The sequence below is a fragment of the Leiobunum rupestre genome, chromosome 7, assembly GCF_980474605.1.
Source record: "Leiobunum rupestre chromosome 7, qqLeiRupe1.1.hap1, whole genome shotgun sequence".
Classification (NCBI taxonomy): Eukaryota; Metazoa; Arthropoda; class Arachnida; order Opiliones; family Sclerosomatidae; genus Leiobunum; species Leiobunum rupestre.
This window is the reverse complement of record NC_143390.1, coordinates 56,257,152-56,279,321: the sequence shown is the minus strand read 5'-3', so window position 1 is coordinate 56,279,321 and position 22,170 is coordinate 56,257,152. Positions and strand designations below refer to the sequence as shown.

Below are 22,170 nucleotides of genomic sequence, written 5' to 3'. Positions count from 1 at the left end.
CATCACTATGTGAATAACTCTCAGTAAAATATTTCTAAAAAGAGACATACTTATGTAAAGTATTATAAACTTATGGTTGCAGACGTTCGCGTAAACCCCTAGAAAAGGGTTTACTGAAACTGTAAATTTTTCGCTCTTGTCATGTCTAATTACAATTTGCAATCGCGGATCGTATAATTCTGGTACCAAAATAATGTAATATTTCTACCAGTTTGAAATCCCCTCAAAAGCCTTAAGAAAAAGTATGACCTGATAAAAAATGTACTGCTAGCAAAGAGTATAAAAACTACTTAACCTAGAGATATAATGATGGCCGAAAGTTAACCGGGGGGAAGGCACTCTGTGAATTTTCCTTTAAATTTCGGTACCGCAGCGCTACTACGGCAGTTTCAAAACGTCTTTATCCTGTACTATTATTAATCATATTAAAAACTGCCGTAGTGGCGCTGCGGTACCGAAATTTCAAGAACAAAATTCACTGAGTGCTTTCTCCCGATTGCTGCCATTTCATTTACCGCTTTCGGCCGTCATTATATCTCTAGGTTACGTAGTTTTTATACTCTTTGCTGCGACGGGGCTACCGACGCGAGCAGTATGCGCCGTAAAAACTTAATTAGGCTAGCTTTACGAAAAGTGAATATCACATATTCTCTTTTCGTAAAGCTAATTAAGCTTCAGCGGAATCTCGATCGAGAAACGGTTTGAAATAATTTTTAGATTGCCTCAAGAAATCGTCTGCTGCTGACGCCACTCAGTTGAGATCCCATTGATTTCAAATGGATGTGATCTCAGTGACGTCATGATTTTCGTTAGCCACAAAATAGCCAAACACCACACCCTTAGCAACCACCACGTTTTGAGGCAACCTTTTATAGCCTAACATTTATTAACCTTGGTCAAACTTTACAAGGTCATACTTTTTTTAAGGTTTTTTGGGGAATTGTAAATCGTAGATATATTACATTATTTGTTTTTACTAGAATTATAGCGGCCGCGATATAGAAATTTTATTTTGTAATTAGACATGATAAGAGCGAAAAACAAATAACGCTCTATACGAAAAATTACTATGATAACGAACGTCACGCGTGAAAACTTTTCGCAAGTTCGCGAAATTTTCGGACCTATCTGCAGAGTTTTGAGAGTATGTAGTGTTTCGCCTATTAACATTTCCCTTCCCTCTCTCCTTCTTTCAAGGTATCGAGGAACTCGCGATGGACCGAACCTAGGTTTTGGTATGTTAAGAGTGGAAAGCCCCAAAGAAGAATATTTGCTTCAAACTAGAGAAAGGGGTCTAGCTTGCCCTACGGGAAAAACTTAGTAGCGCGGAGCCGGAGATTGAAATTCTCAAAACAGTTATAGAACGGTACAGATGTATTTCGAGTGACGAGGAAGGATATTTATATATGATCTACAAACTTAATTATATTCATTTATTTCGCAAGGTACATTGGAACGTGTTTGTAATTTTTGGAGTAGCTCACGAACAAAATGAATTCAAATTCGGTGAAGTCGGTTACGTGTTTACTATGTTTTGGAGAAAGGAAAAGAAAGATTGTTTTAACGGAACCAACGCTTGATGGATTCAACACTCAATTAGAAAAGGACGAGTCTTTACATGGATTTAAAGGACCGGACTTAATATACTTGGAAAATAACCAATTTGTAATAGTTCCATTATTGTTATTATAATTCGTACGTTATTTAATGTTAACACCCCCATAATGTTTTTCAGGTACCAGATGAAATGTTTAATACTGATGTAGAGGTAGACGAGTCTACAGTGATTGAAGATAAAACGATTATAACAGTCAAATTTGCGGTAAGAATATTTAATTCACAGCGCAACTTAATAATAATTAAACACGGCCCAGATAAATTATATTTTCCGTATTTACGTGGCCTTGGTAAATATTGATTGTGGGAGGGGAGGGGGTACAAATGGATAGTTTTTTAACGTTTAACTCCATGGTTTTAAGCTCTCGCGAGGTGTGGGGTTGTATATGAAAAAAAAAAACCTAAATTTGTGAACAGCTTAGTAACTCCAAAATGGCCTTCATTTTCAAGGCGTTTCAAATTTAAGTATATCGCTATAGATTATTTAATGCGGTTATTTCAAAGGAGCCGCCATCAGTAGCGGATCAAGAAAAAAACTCAAGGGGGAGGGGGTGGCGCTATTATTTTATGGGTGCAATAGCAAATCATCAAGTCACATACAAAGCTTAAGAAAACCCCGCGTCAAGGGGAGCGTCCCCCTCTAAATCCGCCACTGCGGCGTTTGTACCATTTGCCAGTTACACGGCAGCATTCTAGTTACCCATGAGATTTATATGGAAGCATACCCTATATTATCAAGGCTGCCATGCAATATTGAATGAAATATGTATTGCAAATTGGAAACCCCTTTTCTCCGCTACTATCAGAGAGTGTAAAGTTGTGGAGCGACTTAACAATCTCTGCTACTATCTAACACGATTGCCATACACTTTTTAATTAAAAAATAACTTGGACCGAAAAATGGTAAACTTGTTAAGATAGCGTGTTCTTGATCACTTTCCCTTCGTGTTATTCAAAATTTTCCCACTTGGTGTCGATAGGTATATGATTTATTCATTTTATATTTCATGTATTCACAAATTAATTAATATTTAATGTATTTACAAGTTTATTATTGTTTAATATATGTAATTTGTGTAAATCAGGAATTACCAGTTAAAAAGCTGAGGAAGGATAGTAACTCTGAAGTAGAAAGAGCTGTAATCAAATCAAATTCTTTAGAAAATAATTCCTGCATTACTGATCAAAATCAAACATGTCAAGAAGGAACTATAGTTATTTCTGATAAAAATACAGAATCTGGCTCTTTGTAAGTTGTAATGAACACATATTCATTATTTATCTAGTTAATAGAGTAATGACACTTAAAAATGAACTCAGGTTTTCTGCTTTAAATATCAATTTAAAAAGAAAATAGACTTATCAAAATCTACAGATGGCCAATACTCTATTCGTATATGTTTAGAAAAATTATTCAACTAATTCCAATTTTTTTGAGCAGGATTATTGACAATCAAAAAAGTAGAATCCCAGTAACATGTAAAACTACTTTCTGCTTTGAATATACGCTTCCAAGCCTCCCAGAGACTGAAACCAATTCTGATAAATATAAAGCTTTATCTGAAGAGAAAAGAGAGTTTACAGATAAAGAAATCCTCACTATTTTGTCAAATGATTTGATACACGAATACTCCTTGTAAGTAAATATTTGAAATTTAGGTGATATGGGCTCACTGACAAGGGCTTTTTAAAGGCTTTTAAAACATCTTAATTTAATTAATAACATCTTGTTAAAAGCATTATGATAAAATATATGTTCTTGTAAATACAATTGACACTATCCGCACTTGTGTGTTAAGCCTGGAGAAGGATATGTATGTTTTATTTCATCAATAATCATTTGTATATTCGCACTAAAAAGAATAATTTGAAATTTTGAACACTCCATTTATAGGAAACATGGAGAAATAGGTTAAGGGGGCATTTCAAAAACTTCAGTTACAAAATTAAAACTGATCCAACTGTGATAGGAAAAAAGCATAAATTTGGAAAAGCTTCGAGGAAAACTTCAACCACATCTGAGAATGAAACACTATCTACTGTGATGCGCTTCGAAATTCCCGTAGGTTGCATAACTGAGATATAAAATTTAAAAAAAATGTATTAACAATAATTATAAGGAAAGGTTTTTAGACTTGTATTACTTAATCTTTTTGCAATATCTTGAGTACCAAGGCTTTTTCTTGGTACCTATCGGCCAATTTCTCTTATAGATGGTAGTGTGAGTAGTACCATGAATAGCATAATACCTCTGAAGTATGACACTCGACCATGAAGGCTAATTCGTCTGTGGTAGGGCTATTGCGTTATTGGAAATTACGGAACCGGAAGTTTAAAAATTCGTTGTCAGAACTATTTTTCCATGTTTTATCTTTCTACAAATTATCTTTGAAACTACCAAGAAACGGAAAAGTTGATAAACAAAATATTTGCTTTTATTTATATATTATTTTATTAGGAAAGCGAAGACTTTGAGGATGAAATCTCAATAGAGCATCACAAGGCACAAATGAAAGAAGAGCTGAAAAAAATGACCCAGACTGGCGGATCATTAGATCAAAAATGGAAAGAACGTTTCTGGACCGGTCAAAAATAGTTAGAGAACAAAACATCACATCAGTTTTGGAGGAATATCCAGCCTTACACGATCCGCAAGACCGCAACAGGTACGTTATTTACTGACATGATTTCATTGTGGTGCATGATGGCTGTGGGCTAGAGTTTTGGCACAAGTAAGCATTCTCAGGCCCCAGCAGAAAATATGTTACTCCAAAGTTGTGTTCTTTGTTAAATAGTCAGACAATATCAAATAACGTCTTTTTTGTTATGAAAATTTAGTTAGGGGAACGAGCCTGGGGAGCTTTTGCCTAGAATATACCTCCTTCACGCCCACCTAAGCTGTGGGGAGTTGGTTTTAGCCATCCACTCTATATTAAATGAATTGTACGTACAGGGTCCTTTTTTTGCTCGGAAAACTTTTTTTTTCCAAAAGTATTTATACTATTGATTTCAAATTTGGAAGGTCAATTTACTGTACCGTGGGACATTAGTGTGAGATATTTCAGCGTATTTGGTAAGGTTTTTCACCATTTTTGAAAAATTGTTTCACCACTAGGTGCGAGACCAAAAATTTAATTTTTCAACCTCTGTCTTTTTTCGCTAAGTCATAATTTTTAAGAGTTTTCGATGGCGAACTACAAATTTACAACAGACATTTTTAGTCTCGCACCTAGTGGTGAATTTTTTTTTAAATTGGTTAAAAACATTACCAGATTCGCTGAAATTTCTCACACTTATGTTCCCCGGTTAAGTAAATTGACCTTCCAAATTAGAAATCAGTAGTATAGTTTTTGAAAAACAAATCACTTTTCCCAGCAAAAAAGACACTGTATATGAATATAGCATTAATTAAAAGTTTTAATCTTTGTAGATTCTCATGGAGTTTAAATCCATTACTAAAGTGGATTTAAATGAAAAATTTAATGGAATGTTAGCATCAAAGGCTGATGCTGTATGGAAAATGGTATCGGCGAAAAAACCTCCATCATTAAGAAGTGAAATTCTGCAGAAAATGAGAACACAGAATGTACAAGAAGTAAATAGTAAGCTCTAAGGCAGTTTATACCTAGCTATTATAATAAAAATTAATTAAAAAAACTTAGAGCTACGCCTATTTGGAAGCATCTTATTGATTCCAACACTTTTTAATGAAACAACAGGAAAATATATTTACCGAAAAAATGGACAAATTCCCAAAGAGGTGAACCCACAATATTATACAACAAGAATACCATCTTTGAAAGCGATGAATTTGAACTATACTTGGACCAAACTTTTGTATGTACTATGGAAAATCCCATAACTACGGGGTTTTGTTGTAAACCCTAGGAAGTGTTTAAAGGGTTTGAAAAGGGTTTAAATATAAACCCTATTGTGGCAATTTTCTGTGTCTACGGGGTTTTGTTGTAAACCCTAGGAAGTGTTTTAGGGTTTGAAAATGGTTTAAATATAAACCCTTTTGTTGCAATTTTCAGTATCTACAGGGTTTTGTAGCAAACCCTGTTGTGTCAATTTTCTGTATTTACGGGGCTTTGTTGCAAACCCAAGGAAGTCTTTAAAAAGTGTGAAAAAGGTTTAAAAATAAACCCAGTTGTGTCGATTTTCTGAATGTACGGGGCTTTGTTGCAAACCCTAGGAAGTTTTTAAGGGGTTTAAATATAAACCCTATAGTGGAAATTTCTAGTATCTACAGGGCTTTGTTGCAAACCCTAGGAAGTGTTTAAAGGGTTTGAAAAGAGTTAAAATATAAACCGTCTTGTGTCGATTTTCTGTATTTACGGGGCTTTGTTGCAAACCCTATGAAGTTTTTAAAGGGTTTCTAATGGTTCAATTTATAATCATGAATCAAAAATAGGCACCTTTAAGTAGGCCCTAAAATGTTCTACGTTTGCACGTGCCTACTTGTGCCTACCGCTGGCGGCGCTACTGCCCCCACCCACCCTCCCTCCCTATCTGTGTCACTTAAAACTGCGGGAATTGATTCAGAAAAACCATGCGAACGGAGAAACTAAAAATATTGTGTACAAAAACGCTTGATCATAATTGCATCTTAAACTAATTAAAAGAAAAAATATATATCTTTATATTACAAGATATGATATTTTGCTTTATTAAACGTTTGTAATTTAAAAAATGCCTATTTACTGTTCAAAAATAATTTTATTTGCATATTTAAAGTATAGTGCATGTTATTTCCGTTTTCTAAACCCCAACTTACTCAACTTGCTGAAAGCCTGGCCGATGGCCAGTGGCGTAGCTAGCATGGGTGACACCCGGGGTGGATATCATGGTGTGCTACTTACTAGTCTCTAGTTTGTGCAAGTTTTTATTTTTTTCCCGGTTGTGTGTTACCCAAATGGGTGGAACCCGGGGTGGACCGCCCCCCCCCCCCCCGTAGCTATGCCACTGGGTGGCCTGGTTTCTCAGCTTATCTATATTATAAAAAACACTTGGTTGGTTGGTCGTTCGAGCTTTTGGTTAGTCAGTAAGGAAGGCGAAGGCGAGCCGGCGAAGAGAAAGCGACCCGCGGAACAGAGGGAAACCAAGACAGCCTTTTGCTTCGGTACGGAGGTGGATCGACTAAAGACAGAGCGGCCCGACAGTTGAAATACACGTATTGTTGCTCTATACTTATGCTTTCGAATCTTAGGTTTCGATTAGCTAAACATGTACAAGCTTAATCTCAAAATGCATAATAACAAATGCATTTTGAAAATTTAAAATGTAAAATGGTTTTCCCAGCTCAAAATAAAATGACTTTTGAAAATGCAATGTTTTAACAAAAGTATTGTTTACTTTCACCACTAACAGTAATTTATTAGTTACGACAATAACTTATTAATAATCATTAATTACTAATAACTAAATAGTTGTTGATTACTACTAATCAATTGTTATTATTATTATTAATAAATTAGTATGAATTATTATTTATTACTAAATAGTAATTAATTATTACTAATTAAAATTAATGATTAATCACGTAGAGATTTCAAACCCTCCTCGCAGCTAGCGTGGGAAATGAAGTGGTGGCACTGTAGGAATGTTCGTTTGCTTCTGCGTAACTGAGTATCGCCATCTATGATTACTTCGGAGTAAATAGCAGACGAACTTTCTCTTCAGAGATTGAGGTAGATAAAATTTCTTTGGTAAAACGCTTGCTCGTCGTTTGCCTGTACGATTATGGCAGCGCGGCGCCAGGTATACGTTTCGGAAATTAGTGTATATGAAAACACTCGTAAGGTGAAATTTTTCGAATTGTGGGTAGTGGTAAAATACAATGGTGCTATAAACACTTTGAAATATATTACCTTTCATAAATAAGCCTTTATTTTAACGAAGACGTAGAAAACCAGTACTTTCGATTAATTTCGAAAAGATAAAAGTTATGTTCTTTTGAAAAGGTCAGGTGTATTTAAAAAACAACGATGCAATGAATTAGAAGAATGAAATATGTTCAGGCATTAACTATTGAAGCAAATTGTCGGCTTTATTTTGTTTTATTTATCTAAAGTCTTATTTTCCGTTCTTGGTTTATTAGAAATCTGCCTTTTAATATTTATAAATACGATGTTCTAATGGATTTAGAAAGCTGAACATAATTTCGTAATTAATTATGAATTTTTCTGAGGGGCTTTGACAATATCACACGCGGGCGAAATATTTAACTACACCACTTCAATTTCGAATTCGAATAGATTTAAGCGTACCTTATTCTAAGACTGAAGCCCATTCTATCAAATCTGAGCTAAAATGGCGAAAGGCCTTAAAGCTATAGCTGTAGGACTGGCATGTTCAGCTGTTTTTTTCTTATATATTAAAATCTGTATAGTCCGCTCAGTTAAGGAAGACTGAAAAAGTCTTGTTAGGAGACATCCCGAGTTGTAAACCAACGATTCTGTTCAAACTCGGGGGATTGGTAAGCCCTCGTGTAACTTATATTTCAATAAAAGGGACTTTATTCAATGGGCAACCGTTTTGCCATGGCAACGAAAAATGTTTTTATCCACAAAAACTGTAAATTTGCTCAGAGAAAATAACATGGGCTTCTGACCGATAGAAGAAATAGATAAAATTTACGAAAAAAATCCAAATTGGTCAACTTTGATATGTAGATAAATTGGTGTATTTGAAAGGAATATTTTGGTGAATTTGGTCAACAATGATCAAATTTGTTTAATTTTAAAAAATATAAAAAATTACTAAATTTTACGAAAAATCTTAAAATAGTTTGAAATGAAATATTTTCAAAATTGATAAAATTTAAGGAATATGTACCAATTTGATCAAAAGCAGTTTCGGTAAAAATGGAACGGAATAAATTAAAATTTTTTAGTTGTGTAAAATTGTATTAATATATAGATTAAAAATGATTGATTAGCCTAGTAAAAGTGTTTGAAGGGGAGATATTTGGTTTAATAAGTTTGTTACAATGTTAAAGATTTTTTTATTCAGCTTATTTTTGACTCTTTTTTAGGCCTATTAAGAGTATTATATTATTGTAGCTTGTTTATTATTTTTAACGGTATTAATAGTACCCGTTTATCCTATAGGGGAGTGGGATTCTTTTAGAGAATTCTTTGGATTAGATAGTTTAGGTTGTGTCCTTTTGTTTTTAACGATTATAATTACGGTATTGAGTCTATTAAACTCTTACTCTTTATTTAAAATGGGCGGGGGAAAGATGTTTCTTTCTTTGGGTATTGTTCTTATAAACGTTTTATTTTTGATATTTAGCGTGAATGATTTTATGTTATTCTATATATTTTTTGAAGTATCTTTGGTCCTTCTTTTAGTAATTGTTGTGGGGTATGGTTCACAACCTGAGAGGGTTGGTGCTGGTCTTTATATACTATTTTATACTATCTTTGGTTCTTTACCACTATTAGCTGGCATTTTATTAATTAGATTTAATGTGGATAGATTAGGTTAGAGTTATTTGTATTATATTAATTGTGATTGTGATTTGATTTTATTTACTTCCCTTTAACTTTTTTGGCTTTTTTAGTTAAATTGCCTGCATATATGGTTCATTTGTGGCTACCTAGGGCACACGTGGAAGCTTCCGTTTCTGGCTCTATAGTGTTGGCCGGTGTTATACCCTCCTACGCATTGTAACCCGGCCACCTGAATTAAGGGCTTCAAAAGTCGCATGATGACTTAGGCCTAAGGTGGTGCCTTGAGTATTAGCCTAGCTGATTATTATTATACTGAAATTGGGGGGTTATGATCTTATTCGATTTTTACCTTTTTTTGTAAGGGCTCTTAAAGCTTGATTAGACTTAGTAGTAAGTTTTTCTATTTTAGGTGGTGTTTTGGCGAGAGTTATTTGTTTATCACAGGGAGATTTAAAAACTTTTGTATGTAGTTCCTTTGGGGCTAAAATTTTTTTTAGGCGCAGTTTATTCTTTATATTTTTTTTCTTTGGTTCATCATGGTCCTTTTTTGTGTAGTTATAGTTTTTTTGGCTGTCTTGACTTACGGGAGAGATTTGTTGTCTTAGTACATATTATATTTGTATTTTTTGTTTGCATTAATAAATCAAAAAAACTAATAATAATAATAATACATATTATGCCTCTTTTATACTTAATTTTGATGTTTTTAGCCTTAAATAGTTTAAGAAAAATTTTCAAATTGTGGTGTTGAAGATAATATGAAGTTTTTAGGTAGTGAATATTTTTAAAATTAGGTTTACGTTACTGATAGTGTGTTATTTGGGTGTCTTGTTTTTGGGTTAAATTTGTTAATAAGTGGTAAAAGATTTGTTTTAGAGTATTCTTTATACGAGGGTAGTGTGGGGTTAAGTTTTACGTTTTTATTTGATTGTCTAGGTTGATTTTTTTTCTGTTGCGTTGGCTATTAGAAGATTTTTTCTTTTTTATACAAAAAGATACATACGGGCTGATTCAAATTTTAGGCGGTGTTTTTTACACTATAAAAATAGAGACTATGTTATTAATTAACATTTTTAAAGTTAGCGGCTTTATCTATTTATTCTCTTTAATAGGAGTATTTTCAATTTTCTTATTAACAATAAGATACCTCTATTTGGTTTCTATTAAATTAATAAGGTTTGTCCTTTTTTCAGGCCGAAACTGAATGCAAGTTTATACTACTATTAATGATTGTAAGGCTAGGCAGACTTTTTAATGGCAAATTAAATTTTATTTTTTTATATACTAACCTTAAGTTCAATTAAGTGCCCGTTGGTTCCACTCATGTAGTAACCCTAATATTAAGATGGTTATAAAAATAATAACAGATATTACTATTGTTATTGATAAAAAGTCTCTAATAGGGATGGGGATTTTATTGACGATCTCGATATCAAATACGATAAGAATTAATGCAATTAAAAGAAATTGTAAAGAGAATGGGATTCGGTTTTTATAGAGGGGGTTAAATCCACATTCAAAGGGGGAAACGTTTTCTAGCGCAATGTGAGGGGTAAAGGCTAAATTAGAGGTAAGAAATATAAATAAGATTCTAATTATTAGAGCGATTGAAATTAGTAAAACAATGATTATCTAATTTATTTAAACCTTTTAGTTGGAAACTAATTGTACTTTGATTATACTAATTAGAAACTGCCTCATCAGTAGATTATTGAGTATAGTAACAGTCAAACTACATCTACAAAATGCCAGTATCAAGCTGAAGCTTCAAACCCAAAGCGATGAAGGCTTAAGAAATGGAGGTTGTTATGCCGTAGCAAAGAGATTAGTAGGAGGGTTGACCCTACTAGTACATGTAATCCATTACCCATGAAAACCTGTCGAGACGAAAAATGTGGTGCCATAAATTGAATCTGCGATGCTAAAAGGGGCCTCAATATACTCCCAGGCTTGTAGTATTGTGAAGTCTAATCCTAGCGCGAGGGTGATTCTAAGGGCTGATTTAGCTTGTGAAAAATTATTATGTAGTAGTCTGTGATGTGCTCATGTAATTGAGATGCCTAAAGACAGGAGGATTGTTGAATTAAGTAATGGGATTTGAAGGGGGTTAAAAGGTTGGATTGTTTGTGGTGGCCAGATTATTCCTACTTCGATTTTGGGGGATAATCTTCTATGTAAAAAAGCTCAGAAGAAAGAGATAAAGAAAAATACCTCTGAGATAATAAATAGGATTATACCACATTGGAGCCCTATTGTAACTTTGTTGGAGTGTATCCCTTGGAAAGTAGCTTCTCGAGTGATATCCCGTCATCATTGGTAAGCTGATAAAGATAGTATTATTAATCTAATTAACAGTAAGAAGTTAACTTTAAGGTATATCCATCTAATAATACCTGAGGTTATAAATAGGATGCTAAATGATGTTATAAAGGGTCATAGTGAATTTCTGTTGAGTATTAAGAGATTAAAACAATGAAAACGTAAGCTTGGATTATGGCAACTGCTCATTCTAGCGTTAAGAGTAAGAATTGTGTTGAAATAATTGCCACTCTTTTGGTTAGATAATTAATTGTTCCCTGGTTACCTAGGAGTGTCAGAAGAAGATGCCCTGCAATTATATTAGCTGATAGCCGAATAGCGAGTGTAATAGGTCGAATTGCGTTACTAATTGTTTCAATTATGAAGATTATTAAAGCAACCGGGGTGTTGTTCGGGAGTAAATGTGCAAATATCTTATTTGTATTATTTAGTCATCCGAATAGCATAAATGTGATTCAGATTGGAAATGCTAATCTTAGTGTGATTACTATGTGACTTGTGGCGGTGAATATAAATGAGAATAATCCTATTAATTTATTGATTAGGATTATTCATATCGGGGCAATAATAATTAGAGGTATTCCTCGCGTTGAAGTTCTACCAAATAGAGCTGTAAGTTCTTTAGTTAGGGAAGTTACTAAGTTACTTATTAAAGTATTGCTTCGAGTTGGGGAGAGCCAAAATTAAAATGGTATAATGAGGATAGTGCTAAAAGCTCTTAGTCAGTTAATTGAGAAATTCTGGGAAGTAGAAGGGTGGAAACTGGTGAACAAATTAGTTATTATTGTCAACTTAAGTTTTTGTTTTGCTTTTTTGGTAATCTAATTGCGTGAGCACCATTAAATTTTTTGTAAAAATTAAGGGCAATTAAAGTTAACCCTTTTAGAATTATAGGATAAAGGAAAAGGCTCGTTCATATTATAGGGGCTATTTGTGGCAATAAAAGGAGTGATTGCGATTGTATTTTGACAAAATACCGTTATTTGTTAACTATCCTTTTCATTATTTATTAAGCTTATAATTTCAGCCACTTAATGGGGTTATTTATATACCTTCTCAACCTTCCATTTTAATCCAATTGATATAATTTTGTGTGGGAACACTTTCTAGCACGATGGGTATAAAACTGTGTTCAGCCCCACAAATTTCTGAGCATTGGCCGTCGAAATACCATTTCGTACAGATAGTAGAGGGAGTTGGTTTATTCGCCCGGGGATAGTATCTGCTTTAATACCTATTGATGGCATAGCTTAGGAATGGATTACATCGGTGGCTAAGATTAAAAGCCGAACATTAATGTTAGTTGGGATTACTACTTCGAGTAGTCGGAAATTATCCCTCTAGAGATATCATTTGTTTGAATTATGTACGAGTCAAAAATAATGTCCTTGAAGTCTGTATATACATATGATTGGTGCCCCTTGTTTTTAATGGTTATGTTGGGGTGGTTTGTTTCATCCATTATATATAGTAATTGTAGTGATGGGAAGGCGATAAAAATAAGCATGAAAGCGGGGATGATTGGTCAGAAAGTTTCGATTTCCTGCCCTTCTAATAGAAGTCGATTTGAATAGGTATTGATTAACGAGTTAATTATCATATAGGAGACTAGGATAGTGATTAAGATTAAAATGATTAGGGTGTGATCATGGAAGGAGATTATTTGTTCTATAATAGGTGAAGCTCCGTCTGGAAAGAAAATTTTATTTCAAGCTGCCATTAATTGAATATTAAATTTAATTTGGTGTTAGTATGACTTATTGGTGGATGTTGATGTGTCCATTCTACAGAAGTCGGTATATGTGATGAGAATACTATAACTCGTTGGGCTACTATGCTTTCTCAGTCGATGAAAATTAAATAAATTATTGCAGTCACGGATAGAGTGGAACCAAGTGAGGATATGACATTTCATAAGGTGTAGGCATCTGGATAATCTGAGAAGCGTCGATGTATTCCTCCCCAACCTAGAAAGTGTTGGGGGAAAAGGTTAAATTAACCCCTAAAAATATAAGGATAAAATGTGTTTTTAATCATTTAGGGTTCATGATTAGTACTGTAAATAGATTTATTCAGTGGACAATTCCTCCTATGATGGCGAAGACTGCCCCATTGATAGAACATGATGAAAATGTGCAACCACATAGTAGGTGTCGTGGAGGATGATATCTAGGCACGAATTTGCTAAGATTACTCCTGTAAGTCCCCCTATGGTGAAAAAAAAGACAAAACCCAGACTCCAATAAAGAGAGTGGTCTAAATGTAATTTTGATCCATGTATGGTTGCTAATCAGCTAAAAATTTAAATTCCTGTTGGGACGGCAATAATTATTGTGGCGGCGGTAAAATAAGCTCGGGTATCTACATCTATTCCTAAAGTAAATATGTGATGGGCCCAAACTACAAAGCCTAAAATACCAATAGCTAACATCGCGTATATTATTCCCAGTGTCAATAATTGTTCTTTTTTTCCTGTTTGGTGTCTAATGATGTGGGAGACTATCCCGAATCCTGGGAGGATTAAAATATATGTGCTGGTATAAAATTGGGTCCCCACCCCCTACCTGCGGGCTCAAAAAAAGAAGTGTTAAAATCACGGTCTGTTAGAAGTATTGTAATAGCCCTTGCGAGGACTGGTAAGGATAGAAGAAGGAGAATTGCTGTAATTTTAATTGACCGGACGAATAAAGGCACTCGTTCAAAACTTATCCCTGGGGTTCGTATATTAATTACAGTTGTGATGAAATTTACAGCCCCAAGAATTGAGGAAATACCTGCTAAATGTAAAGACAAAATAGTTAGATCAACAGAGGGCCCTCTATGGTTCAAATTTCTTGATATAGGGGTATACCGTCCACCCAGTACCTGCGCCTCTTTCCACTAAAGTTAATCTCAAAAGCAGTAGGAAGAAGGGGGGTAGTAGCCAAAATCTTATTTTGTTTAAACGGGCGAAAGCTATGTTTGGGACCCCTAACATTAAAGGAACTAATCAGTTCCCAAAACTACCTATTATAATAGGTATCGCTATAAAGAAATTATGACAAAAGCGTGGGATGTAACAATTACGTTATAAATTTTTCATTTTCTATTATTGAGCCCGGTTGCCCTAATTCAATTCGAATAAGGATGCTTAGGGCAGAACCGCCCATTGCGGCTCAAACCCCAAAAATTATATATAGTATCCCAATATCTTTATGGTTAGTTGAACATATTCATCGCGGTAAAATGTCTGAAGATAAGAGATAAATTGTAAATTTGTTGATGGCTTATTCCTTTTACTAGGGTTTTATAGTCTAAAAAACATTTTATTGCAAATTTTAAGATTTACGTTATTAAAGCTTAACTTTAATTAATGTAAACTTTGAAGGTTTATATTTTTTTAACTTAAAGCTTTAATAGCTTAGTGTTATTAGCGGGCCTAATAAAAGGAACAAAATTGATAGCCAGTTTTGTTCTTTTTGTAGTTTAGGAGGTCTTTGGTTGAACATGACGAGGGTGCTGTAGGTTATTCGTAGATAAAAATGTAAGTTAATTATGGACCCTAGTAATATTTAGAAAATTAGGAGGTATCTAGTACTTGTGACTAGTGCTGAAAGAACTAGAATTTTTGGGAAAAATCCAATTATAGAGGCTATCCCTCCCAAACTTAATATTAATAGATATAGATGTATTCTAGATCCTTTATTTATAAATAAAGTTTTGTTAAGTGAGCTAATATTGCGCTTATTTAAAAGATTTGATGGAATGGCTAAGGTAATTGTGTAGACTAGAAAATTGTTAAGTTTAATTGAAAAGTTAAGTTTTAGGGCTACTAGGAGCCATGCCAAATGGGAGATAGACGAAAACCCTAGAATTTCTTTTGATTAAACCCTCTTAAGACTCAAAAAATTAATGATAAAACAATATAAAATAAAAGATTTATTTTTGTTATTGTTAAGGTAATTCGTTGTAAGGATTTGTCATGTAAGGATAATAAATGTGTTTAGCCAACTTACACTCTCAGTTTTTTTCAAATTTTTGCCGATCGCAGCGACGCCTGTACGTGGGGAGTAATCGCAGAGATCCTAGGATTGTTACCGTTGTTTACAATTTTTGCGTCTCTCGCCTTGAAACGGGCGCTTCCTTCCGGCCGAAGGGCGGCGCTGATGCTTGCATTTTTTGTCAGGTTTTCGGCCGAGTTTCGCATCTCTACAACTGCCAGGATCTCTGGTGTAGGAACCCAAAAATGTAGTGGGGCTGCTCCAATTTTCGCTATTAACGCTAAGAGTGTGAGAGATGAAAATGAAAAATTTATTTATATTTGTACAGATCTGATAATAAGTATAGAAGAAGCTACCATTTGGACAAATAAATATTTTATAGCGGCTTCTGAGCGACTAATATTTAATGGAATAAGGCCTATCAAGTTTATTTCGAGCCCAAATCAGACTAAAAATCAGGAGGTTGCTCTAGTGAGATTGTTGGTCCTAATAAAACTATTATTAGAAAAATGAGGTTAGCAGGTGTTATGATTATAAAAGGAGTGATTCTCATCGTTAGGTTATGGGCCTAAAAGCTTAGTTAGCTTACTTTTAAGTTTTGGTGTTGTTGCACAGTGCCCTTTGCAGACGCGGGAGATAAGTGACTTATTAAACTTAATTTTTTCTTTTTCTTTTTACCCCCACATCAACGAAAAAGGAAAATTAGGTTTTTTATATATAAATTATTGTAAGTGGTAAGAGCCTCTAAACGTGGGACGTCTTGTTTCTATTCTCTCAAGGACAAATTTTGGCGGTGCTTCCTTCATGTGTTTGTCCTTGACGGAATCAAAGACGGATTCGCTATCGCGCATGACCCACCGACGGCACTGCCATTTTTCGTCCCTCGCCTCATATCCTTCTAACATATAGGATCCTTGGTTAGGTATTCGTTTGGGGAATTATTGTTTTGTTAAGGTTACTCGATAGATTAATTTAAGCTCAAATCGTTAAGTTTTTATGTTTTTTGATACACTTTGGGGTAGAAATATTATTTATGTTTATTTAATTTTTTTATACATAGATTAAAGTGAATTAGCCAGCTAAAAGCGTGCCAGCCGCTGCGGTTTTACGTGAGGTTTATATAAAGTTTGTTTATGCTAATTTTGACTTTGATTCTTTAAAAAAAATTGGGTTAATTAGTGAAATATTCTTTTATAAATATTATGGATTGTTGGATAAAAAGTTAGGGTAAAGACTAGGATTAGATACCCTTCTATGCTAATCTAATTTATATTGTTTTAAGGAAATTAATAAAAAAATATTTATTCTGGTCAATTTCGTCACACTTGACCAAAAATAAAAAAAATATATCAAAATTGAAAAATTTTGAAAAAATAAATAGTCGGCAAAATATCTAAAAGTTGTTTGATATAATTTTTTTCAAAAATAATTGAAATTGAGTTATTCGATAAATTATGGGAGAAAATTAATTTTATTGTTATAATTGATGAAAATCAAGGTTATATCAGAACGATTGGTTATATTTCAAAGTTTTCAAGTGTATTTGAGTAAAATCGAGTAAATTTAAGTTACTTTAAGTAAATTTAAATAAAGTTGAGTTGATTTTAAAAACGCAATAAAAATTCACTTTACTACAATTTTAATGAATATTGACTACATATGAGTAATCATATATAAACATTTGGAACTAAATAGAAATCGGAGTAAATTAGAGAATTGCCAACAGAAATTAATTTAAAAACAATTTAATATTTTGGAAAAAATAATACATTTAAACAAGAACAGATTAACGTTTTTACTAAGAACAAACTACGATAGCATTGAACTCTGCTTAGCCGCTGAACTACCTAACTCCCCCTACTCGCGTCTAGTATTTTAAATTTAAGGTCCTGACCGCCATCTGCAGAGTAGCGGCCAAATTATCTCTTGGCGACTTCGATGGATTTATCTCCAGATGTAGCGTTTCTTTTCATAAAGCTGGTTTTTAGATTCAATTTACAATAGGGAAGTTAGAAATGGTTACGCGTGATTAATAACCTGATTAGGTCATTTCTATTTTCCAAAAGTAACTGTTATTACCAAAGCTTAACGTTAAAGCTGAGATAAACTGTATTGAGATAATGCCTATTTCAAAATTATTTCTGAATACTAAGTTAGTAATTTAAAAATAAAATAATTACACATGGAGATTAGAATTTAAAAACCTTTATTAGGTTATTTTTAAATTACTAACTATAGTTTTTAACCATGGACAATAACAAATTCTGAATACTAAGTTGGAATTTTTATTTTATACGATTTACAATGGTGATAACGACGATAAAGAAATCGTCAGATTTTGAACTTTCTTCGTTTATTTCAATTGCTTGGAGCCACATTTTAGATAATAAATTTCCTAACTCTGTACTATCATCTTCCATTACTATCTCAAAAAGCTCCGGCAATTTCACACATATACATTGTACGCCACGCCGTACGTATTGTCGTATTATTTAAAGTTGAGGTACATTCTTTGGAATAGCACGATTGAGATTTCTTAATGCATGCTTCCCAAAAAGTAATATCACATGATCTAAAAATTTTAGTGTGGTTACCATACTAAAATTTTTAACAACATTGCCATAAAGATGAGTGTAAATGTCCCCACATATCCATTCTGAAGATCGTGAAAGTCCCCACTTTTAAGCAAATATTTTTTAAACACGAATTTTCCATTTTCTAATTATATCCCAATATTTTGAATCATTAGATAAAAATTCCCCGAATGTTGGAATTGAGGTCCCCACATATAAAAATTAAAATCGTGTGTAAATATATTTTTACACCAATATCAACTAAACATAGCCAAAATAATACAATATCTTTTAAAATAAATAAATATCATAATACGTATAGATATACCAATAGATATATCACTTATTATTTTAGAAACCAGCCGCTAAAATCTGATTTTGCAGATAATTATATAAGTTGGCCAAATACTAATTATATTATTTATTATTCTAACAAAAACTATAGGTATTATAATTATTAAAAATCGAGAAAGTTAAGGTCTATTCTTCACAATGGCCCAATTATTTAATATTTTAGAGACACCCGAATCTGAACTAACATTGTGAATTAGCTCAAATTTAAGTGGGCAAGACTAATTTCTTTACATTAATCATCCGTATGTTACCAACTAAATATTTTTTTGAAACTAATCTTTTATGAAATTTTCGTTAAATAACATATGAGCTTAATATCTATTCTCTTATCTCTGAGCGTCTTACTCTATTCACAAATTATTGGTTGTGTGCAAACAAACCTACTAAACTCGATTATATGAAACATAATTTCTCGAATGTCATCAAATCTCAAATTGGCGTTTTTTGTACTATAATGTAAGAAGCTACCACTATTATATCAAGATCAAGAGCAATAGTTCGTTAACTTCGACATTCGCACTCTCGATTAGCCGGGAAGAATTTTTTTTAAATATTCATGACTGATCAAGATATCAAACGAGACAAAATTAAAAAAGCAATGATATTTTTAAATTGGCCTCCTGCCACCTGTATTTCGAAAATCTTTTTTAGAGTTAAATCAACTATACGAAATTTCATTGGTTTGAAACCTGCCACTACCAAGCCGAGAAAATAGGATGGTTTCACACAAGCAAATTTCAGTAACGGCTATTTTCAACGTGAAAATATTTATTTCTCTTATCCCTGCAGTAATGTTTCCCATAACAGCCTGAGTTCATACTAAAGTGAGTCAACAAGTACAATTAATTTGCGATATCTTTGCGTGTCATCCATTTGATACCCAAATATACTGTAAGGGCCTCTAGCAAAGACATTCCACACTTTTAAAGAAGTGATCGCGGGCTCGCTCCAACTTCGACAACGATTATAAAAGAGCTTCTTAGACCGAATGACTTGCAATATTAGTTTGAGCTTCGCTATTCAGAAACTGAAATTATTTTAAACGATTTGGCAATATTATTGTTGGTTTAAAAATAAAAACCTGGCACCAATTGAAAATCGGGGTAATTTCGTCTCAGAGTTGGCTGACCAAATCTTTTGATTAAAAACACTCGAAATTAAAAAAAGGGTTAGCTTATTATACATCATAACAAGTCGTACCACACTATTTTAGTCCCGCCAGACTTTATACGAAACTTAACAATTTGCCTGGACCATATTTCTTATTATCGATTTTTTTCAATTTATTTGAGCAGGTTTAATAATGTCAGTTAAAGATATAAAGCAAAGGTAATTGACTTCCCGAGTCCCGAGTCGAATTAGGCCTGTGTGGGTCCTTTTGGATGGACTGCTTCTTATTCACTTTTCAGTCTACGGGCTCCCACTTCTATATTGTCACCGAAATTACCTTGAACAATCTCATTTGACCAAAGGTAACTTACGGCTCCATTTGATATATAAACGCATTTTAAAAATTAACACAATAATGAGCTTTAGAAATAACCGGCCTATGAAAATAATCTCTTCTAATTCATTTCATCGCAAGTTTAAAAAAATTGGCGTAACAAAAGAACATTATTTTTCGTCGTTATTGCCCTTTTTACTCTTTTCGAGTCGTATCGAAAGAGATGATTTTCTACGTATTCAATTAAAAGAGTTATTTGTGAAATGTAACATATTTTGGAAAGTTTATATCGCCATTGTATTTTCTTGATTAACGATATCGTTGTCGTTTTTAAAAAGCAGACAATTGGTTTCATAAATTTCAAAATTAATATTATGGAAATAGTTTTGCCATTCTTGTGGCGCATCATTATAAATAGAAGTCTATTTGAAAGCAGTTTTAAACGTAACAAAGAGGTGTGCGGATTTGATCTTAACTCCAGTGATCCTTTTCGTAATCTTTTTTGGCTTTTGCATAAAGATCGTTCTAAGGTAACAAATGTATTTTTTAAAAATCAGTTCCGGCACGGAGTAACAAAATTTAAGTTTCTCAGTTTCATTCCAAGTATTAAGATTTTACTTTTTTTTGCAGAAATGATATTTAAATGCTTGGTATTCCTTTTGGCTGGCCAATATCTGTTTCTTAACGCCAATGGCAAGAAGAAACTCGGAGACTGTAAGAAAAAATAGTTTGTGATTTCATTTTGGATCAAAGCTACGTAAAAACTAAAATTTCAGTTTTCACGCTGCTACCAAATGTTTCGCAGATTTAAAAATTAACTTTTACAAATATGAATATCTAGTAAAAATTCGCAGCTGACCAAAATTGCGATCTAACTCTAATCTATTAAATTCACCAGCAAAAAGTTGATCCTACCAAGAACATAAAAATCTCTAAAAAATCTGATTTAGGTTTTGTCCCAACTAAATATTTTTTTTTTTTTAAATCAATTTATTTTTGAAATGAGTACACTATGTATATTAATTTATATATTTTACCTAAAATTTGAATTTTTTTGGAGAAACCTAGTCAAAGAAAGCGCGCCAGGACTATAAAAAACATAAAATACTTTTAAAATTAGTATTAATGCAAAAAAGTTTGTTTGATTTAATTTTTTTAAATGTAATAATTTATATCTATTCGGACTCAGTGTGCGACCGTCAAACGATACATCAATGCGAGCTCGTAGATTGCCAAAAAACAAATTTTACCGCTGATTGCCTCATGCCCTCTGACTGTCAAGACCGTCATCGTCACTTAGATGAATGCCGATTTCGGTGCTTGTGCCGAGTATCATCAGAGTATTATAGATACTGCATAAAAAAAACCGCAAAAGCATGTCGTCCTAACTGTCACATACAAAACTTAAAAGTATGTCTTCCTGAGTGTATGGAAGTCTACAAAAAAGTTCGTGCACTTCAATATTGTGTTTATGGGATAGACAAATAATAATCGTCGCCAATAAAAACTACTATTGAAACTTAATGTTTGAAATGTCACTTATTTTTTAGTTTGATAACTCATGGTGGAAGAGGGGGTTTCGAACAATGTGGTGTTTAAAGCGTCTGTTTTTAAAATGAAATATTGAGTTCGGGTGTCAAAAAAATTGCAGACTCGCGTGTTACGGTTTTATTCAAACTACTTTTGGAACAATTGAAAGTAGCAGATACTTCAAGGAGATATATTTATAAATAAAAATGAAATCTTCATGCGTTATTGATTTCATGAAATATGACTTAAAATAATATCTTCATGCGTTATTGATTTCTTATATAAAGATAAGGATATGGATCGGGATTACGATCATGATAGATAGATAAATCTATAAATATGCCTTTTGATTTTCTTATAGATATATCTATAGATAAATATGCCTAAATATATAAAAATAGATAGATCTATAGATATAAATAAAGATATAACTTTCGGTTTATCTATCTTTATATCTATAGATATACCAGTAAATATACAGTTAGTATATTGTTTTTTATTTTATTGCATTATTTTGTTTTCGTATAATTGATTTTTGTGTCAATTTGTTTTAACCCACGATTTTAAGTTTGGTATGTGGGGACATCCATGTTCTTTACATCCAACATCCGGGGACATTTAAAAACATTCGATTTCTAGCGATACACAAAGTATAGGTATTTTCTTAGAATATTTAAAACTTTGTGTTTTTAAAATATTTAATATCAAGTGGGAGTTTTTCACTACCTTAATAATGGATAAGTGGGGACATTTTCACACATCTTTAGGTGTATGTGGTTGAAATTATGAATAATAATAATTTTAATTTGTGGGGACTTCAATAATTATATTATTGGTTTGGTTTAGCGTTCTTTTATTGTTTTTCGCGTAAAATTATATTTTCTCGTGAATTTAAT

At 32.9% G+C, this 22,170-nt stretch overlaps 1 protein-coding gene and 2 long non-coding RNA genes across 3 annotated transcripts; all 3 read left to right on the top strand.

The window, feature by feature from the left end:
- The first annotated feature begins 579 nt into the window (after positions 1-579).
- On the top strand, positions 580-2,870 carry LOC149937530 (uncharacterized). The gene is made up of 3 exons (XM_090153817.1): positions 580-1,665; positions 1,736-1,822; positions 2,703-2,870. Exons 1-3 carry the CDS (start codon positions 1,492-1,494, stop codon positions 2,868-2,870), a joined length of 429 nt encoding a protein of 142 aa, XP_090009943.1. The 5' UTR covers positions 580-1,491.
- Positions 2,871-3,205: 335 nt separating this feature from the next.
- LOC149937529 (uncharacterized) lies at positions 3,206-5,207 on the top strand. The gene is made up of 4 exons (XR_016472365.1): positions 3,206-3,253; positions 3,512-3,679; positions 4,076-4,283; positions 5,048-5,207. It is a non-coding gene; the product is annotated as an uncharacterized LOC149937529 (long non-coding RNA).
- Positions 5,208-20,164: 14,957 nt separating this feature from the next.
- LOC149937528 (uncharacterized) lies at positions 20,165-21,268 on the top strand. Its single transcript, XR_016482380.1, has 3 exons — positions 20,165-20,274; positions 20,375-20,458; positions 20,934-21,268. It is a non-coding gene; the product is annotated as an uncharacterized LOC149937528 (long non-coding RNA).
- The last annotated feature ends 902 nt before the right edge of the window (positions 21,269-22,170 follow it).

What these genes read in the sequence shown, in the direction of transcription:
- LOC149937530 (XM_090153817.1), top strand. Translation starts at nt 1,492, where the DNA reads ATGAATTCAAATTCGGTGAAGTCGGTTACGTGTTTACTATGTTTTGGA. An exon ending in ACTTGGAAAATAACCAATTT is followed by an intron (nt 1,666 to 1,735) that starts GTAATAGTTCCA and finishes AATGTTTTTCAG; the next exon opens with GTACCAGATGAAATGTTTAA. An exon ending in TTATAACAGTCAAATTTGCG is followed by an intron (nt 1,823 to 2,702) that starts GTAAGAATATTT and finishes TGTGTAAATCAG; the next exon opens with GAATTACCAGTTAAAAAGCT.